The 5,620-nt window shown below is 49.6% G+C and overlaps 1 protein-coding gene across 1 annotated transcript in view; it reads left to right on the top strand.

Moving 5' to 3' along the window:
• Nucleotides 1–5,394, top strand: part of inpp5ka (inositol polyphosphate-5-phosphatase Ka) — a 21,512-nt gene extending 16,118 nt beyond the window's left edge. The window contains exons 9-11 of the mRNA XM_048612330.1: nucleotides 1,199–1,348; nucleotides 2,431–2,535; nucleotides 2,831–5,394. Coding sequence (XP_048468287.1) covers nucleotides 1,199–1,348; nucleotides 2,431–2,535; nucleotides 2,831–2,926 — 351 coding nt within the window. The 3' untranslated portion in view covers nucleotides 2,927–5,394. The remainder of the gene's footprint in view (nucleotides 1–1,198; nucleotides 1,349–2,430; nucleotides 2,536–2,830) is intronic.
• Nucleotides 5,395–5,620: the final 226 nt, after the last annotated feature.

Below are 5,620 nucleotides of genomic sequence, written 5' to 3'. Positions count from 1 at the left end.
CACAAACTCTACTAAAACCAAAACATATAAACACAGCGGCCACAAGAGCAGTGAGTAACTCCCCTCCTGACTCCCCAAATCCTGTCCACCATCTACAAGGCACAAGTCAGGAGTATGATGGAACACTCCCCACTTGCCCTGGATGGGGGCAGCTCCAACAACACTCAGGAAGTTTGACACCATCCAGGACAAAGCAGCCCCCGCTTGATTGGCACCACATCCACAAACATCCCACTCCCTCCCCCCCACCGACGCTCAGTAGCAGCAGTGTGTACTATCTACAAGATGCACTGCAGAAATTCACCAACGTTCCTCAGGCAGCACCTTCCAAACCCACGACCACTTCCAACTAGAAGGACAAGGGCAGCAGATACATGGGAACACCACCCCCTGCAAGTTCCCCTCCAAGCCACTCACCATCCTGACTTGGAAATATATCGCAGTTCCTTCACTGTCGCTGGGTCCAAATCCTGGAATTCCCTCCCTAAGGGCATTGTGGGTCAACCCACAGCAGGAGGACTGCAGCGGTTCAACAAGGCAGCTCACCCCCACCTTCTCAAGGGGGGCAACTAGGGACAGGGAATAAATGCTGGGCCCAGTTGGTGAGTTCCCCTCCTATGAGTAAATAAAAATGCAGGGACTGTTGGGGTATCAGTGGCTGTCCCTCCGTGTCTGATGGGATTAGTAACTGATGCCTCAATCCCAGGGGATAGCTTCCACTTGGAACAAAGAACGTTATATGAAGATTTATTTAAAGTGTTCAAAACAATGAAACATTTAGATTGAGAAAATAAGGGGGAAGAAAGGGTTTCCAATAGCAGGAGGGTCAGTAACTGAATTTAAAATAATTGGCAAAAGAACACTGGACGAAATGTGGGGAGTTTGTATCCAGCAATGTTGTGATCTAAGAGGTGCTGCCTGAAAGATCAAACACCAGATCCATTCATGTGAATCTTTCTCCCATTTCCTACAGGAATTTGAGTATGTTCCAGGTTAATCCCACTGTGAATCACTTGGCCATCGTCCCCAACCCCATCCACTACATGCCCACTTCCCCCCTCTGCACTGTGCCCATCATACCCATTCCCCCTTCCCCTCAAATGTGGTGCACAGCCCCCTCCACTCTGCGTGGCTTAATATCCTAAGGGACCTGCCTTGCTGTGAGGTGGGGGAGGAGTTGAAGGCTTGCTCAGTTTAGAGGTGCAAGACGGGGTTTGAGAGTGTGGTGAGCTGGGAATGTCATCCACTTGGTTTGTTGTTTCAGGTCGGGTTCCGCTGTCACACTGACTACGTGACATATCTCTGGGTGAAGGACGATGAGTTAATGGTCAGTGATGATGTTTACCAGGTAAGGGGCCACATTGCCAACTCTGACCACATTCCTGGAGGTCCTGTTAGCTGACCTTTCACCTCTAACCTTCTCACTGAATCAAAAAGCCATTTTTCTAATGTCTGAAATAATAAATAAAGAGAGAACACGATTTTTATTCACTATCCTTTTGCTATTTCTCTGTATCCCAATTACACTCGGTATTCCTTCAATCCCTGGAAATGCTGTGAATTTGGAAATTGCTCATTCCATTAGTCAAGGTGAAGATGATCCTCTGTCACTAGAACAACAAGCCCAGACACAGGCCATTCAGCCCCTCTGCTCTCTGCTGGTGTTTCTGTACCACATCAGCCTCCTCCCATCCTCCCTATCTGCCCCATCAACATCTCTTTATGTTCCTTTCGCCCTTGTGTGTTTATCCACCTGCCTCATTATGTATATCGATTTCCCCTCAACCTCTCCCTGTGGGAGCGAGTCCCACATTCCCCCCACACTCCCTGGGGAAGCTATTTCTCCTGAATTCCCGAATGGATTTATTAGGGATTGTTTATATCGCTGGCTGAGAATCCTCGTCACCAGCAGCCCCCCACACCCCCTCAGGGGAAACACCTTCTGTACATCCACCCTCTCTCCGAAACACAGGGACTAGGAGCAGGCCATTCGGCCCTTCACGCCTGCTTGACCATTGATTGTGATCGCCGGCTGATCATCCAACTCTGTGCCCTGCTCCTGCTTTCTCCCCACACCCTTAGAGCCCTTTTAGCTCTGGAAAAATATCTAATCCACTCTTCATTTTAAAGCCCTCGCTCAGGTCTCCCCTCAGCCGTCTCTTTCCTAGAGAGCAAGTCCTGGCCTGATCAAGGTTTTCTGATTGGCACAGCCTCTTGGTTCTGGAATTGTCTTTGTCTTTGGGAACATTTCCTGGCGCAGTCTGGATTGCAGTTTTGCCCACTGGCCTATCTGGGTTTGTACAGGGTGACCCAGCTCCTTTACTAGGAGCACAGTCACTCGGGCACAGCAGCTAATACTGACTGGGAACTGGGGCCCAGCTACTGTGGCTCTGTCCATGTTTCGTGTACTGACCTTATTTTGTCCTGCAGGTATATCTGAATGGTGAGGAGATCCCCAGCTCAGGTGGAGAATTCCTCCTCTGCTACTACAGCAGCAACATGGAGACCATTGTTGGAGTCAGCTGCCCATTCCAGGTACATCCCACATTCCAACTCAGAGCGTGCTACAATAACAGGGGACTTCTACCTGTCCTGGGAGTGTTTTAATGGGGACAGTGTAGAGAGAGCTTTACTCTGTATTGGTCAGCACTGAGGGAGCGCTGTGCTGTCGGAGGGTCAGCGCTAAGGGAGCACTGCACATGGTACCTCTTAATGAGTTAAATTTAAGAGGTGCTTATCTGTGAAACACTGTTTTGTCCTGCTGGTTGTGAAGGGTGCAATCTAAATGCATATCTCTCTCTCTCTCTTTGTTTTGTTTTCGCTGCCCCAGATCCTGCCGGAGTGTGCAGACGGTCAGCTGGAGATTGGAAATGGAATGGACGTGTCATGTGACAACCCCGCTCACGGTCAGATGGACACATGCTGAGTGCCCATTCGCTGCATCATGTGCCTTGTCTCTGTCGCCCATGACAGTGGGAGCAGCCTAATGCCTCCCACACACACACTCCCAACATTGTCTCCCTTTCCCAGCTTGTTTTCCCACCCTGATCTGCCCCTGCTCAGGTTGTAGCGTGGTGTGTGACCAGGTCAAACCCTGCCCAAAGGGGCCCCCAGAACGAGTTGCCCTGGACAGTAGGTGACGGTGGAGTGGGGAGCCTGTGACCAGTGTGCCTCGTTTACTCTGGGCCTGGTACCTTTTGCACACCGACCCTTGTTAGCCAGTGCTTTCTAGTTGTTTTCTCAACTCCCCTCTTCCCTTTTTTTTATTGATAACTGAAAGCAATGCAATTTAACCAATCATAATATACATGCTTGTGTGGGACTGGATAATAAATGGGCCCATCCTGAGCTCACTCTGTTCAGGGGGAGGGGTTAATGGTTGGTAAAAGAGGACATTCTCTTGGGGAGACCTCTCAAAGAAACCCCACAAGTAGTTAGACACAATGTTTTAATCATTCTTTTGCCATCCTCACTATCCTGTTGCAGGAATATTATGATGTTTTGTCCTTTGATAATCTAATGACTGGACTGGACATAGAAGATTGTACACAGTGTTTCATTGTGGTCTCTTTCTGGCTCCAAAGTCCTCTCCGAAAATTATCTGTGTGTGTGTGTGTCTCTCTGTCTCTTTCTGTGTCTCTGTCTCTCCTCTCTCTCTCTCTCTCTCTCTTTTTCTCTCTCTCTCTCTGTGTGCCTCGCGTTCCGTCTGTCACTCTGTCGCTCTGTGTCTCTGTCTCTCTCTGTCTCGGTGTGTCTCTCTTCTCTACACCCCCCCCCCCCCTCATCATCATCTGTCATTCCCACGGCCTCATGCTGTGTTTTTGTTTTTATTGTGTTCTATCTCTGTTCCTCTGTCACTCTCTCTTGTGTTCTATGTCTCTGTCTCCCTCCTTATGATGGAGACAGTGATTTTTCTGGCTCTCTCTAACCCCGGACTGAGTGCAGACGGTGCGGGGGGGGAGGCTGCTGTGAAGTTGAGTGGTTTATATTTTTATCGCGCCTGCCTGGTCTGTCGGGTTGTTGTTGTATTGTTCTGTTTTTGGACTTTGTTCCCACAGGTGACAGCTGGGCTCTGACCCCTTCCCCAGGCTCCTTCTGAACATCCGCTATCCTGCCTGAGGAATCTTTAACTGCCAAGGCTGGCAGAAGCAGAGAAACTGGCTGAGGCCATTCAGCCCATCCTTCCCAATGAGCTCACTGCTGCTTTTGTATCAGGCCTCAGTTCCCTGTGTCTGGTTTTTGTCGCCTTCCCAAAGGAAGGATTTTGTTGTTATTGGGTGGGGAGGGTTTCACCATGAGTAAAGACTCTGGGGGTATTCCTTCAAGGTTAAAAGTATGCAAGTTGATCTCCATGAAGCTTTCTGAGGGTTTCACGGGGGAGCATTCGGGGAAATCTCAAACATGGAGTGGTGGGGGGAGGGGGTCAGGCACTGAGTCAAGTGTTGGCCATTTCAGACTGAGATGAGGAGACATTGCTTCACTGAGAAGGCTGTGAATGGTTTGGGGTTCTGTACAGCGGAGAGCTGTGAGTGTCTTCGCAGGAGAGATGGTCAGATTTCTGAGCACTGGGGAAATGGAGGGATTGTTTGGGGAGCTGGGATTCAGCTAGGAGATCAGCAGAGGGGCTGAAAGGCCATATAGTGATAGCCAGTCAACCCCGACCGAACAAAACATCTGTTGAGCTCTGATTTAAAAATTGTCAAATGAGTTTACGTTAATGGTATCATTTTAAAACCCTGGGCCTGAAGCTAACTCATCCCATGGTGAGACACTCCCTCTGTGTGATCGCTGTTTCTGAAATGTTCACCACAGTCAGTGACCAATTGTAATTCCTTCTTCATGGTGCTGTGTCTGATGTAAGGACTGACATTTTCTCAGAAACTTTGTTCATGTTACGTCTGCAACCTCACTCCTGCCTGTTTCTTAAAAGATCTGCCTTGGGCTGAATGGCCTCCTCCTGTTCCTGTGGTACAGTCTCAACGGGCTGAGTGGCCTCCTGCCTGTCCTATAATGTAAGGAAAATGGCCAAAGACCAAGATGGGACTGATTGGAGAAGGGGGTCAGGCTGGTGGGAAGGATTGAAGGAGGGAGAGCGTTCCTGTCAGTCTCTGTCTCTGCCCTCCACTGGAGGGCCTCATAACACCCCGTCACTCACCACCCCCTTGATTTGTGGGGGGATGTTACTCACCCTCCACCCGGGGGAGGAGGCCAGGGGTCATCCCCGGTTCTGGGGGAAGCCGCAGCCTGGGTGGGTCCTCTGATTTTATTGAAGCCATTGGTTAAACGGATGTTTTTAAATCTTTGCACTTTGCACAGGATTGTATTAGCAACTTGTAAATGTTGGTTTTTAATCACAGTAACAACATCAATTAAAACTGAAGGAACTTCTGAAAAGTCTTGTACTTTCTCTTTTTCCCTCTCCCCATTGGTCTACAGTGACCACCTCCCCCTCCAACCCCAGTGATTCTGCCTCTCTGTGATCTTTCCCCGCTCCACTCATGGTGACCTTGTCTCTCGGTGATTCCTGGTGTTAGCCCCTCCAGCCCAGTCTCTGTAACTCCCTGCTGAGCCTCTAAACCTCACTTTGCTCCTTCTAGCTGAGCCTCTTCCCTCCTGGCTT

Source organism: Rhincodon typus, chromosome 26 (assembly GCF_021869965.1).
Source record: "Rhincodon typus isolate 14 chromosome 26, sRhiTyp1.1, whole genome shotgun sequence".
In the NCBI taxonomy this organism is placed as follows: Eukaryota; Metazoa; Chordata; class Chondrichthyes; order Orectolobiformes; family Rhincodontidae; genus Rhincodon; species Rhincodon typus.
Note: the sequence above shows the minus strand (reverse complement) of the source record. Positions and strands in the feature narration are given on the sequence as shown.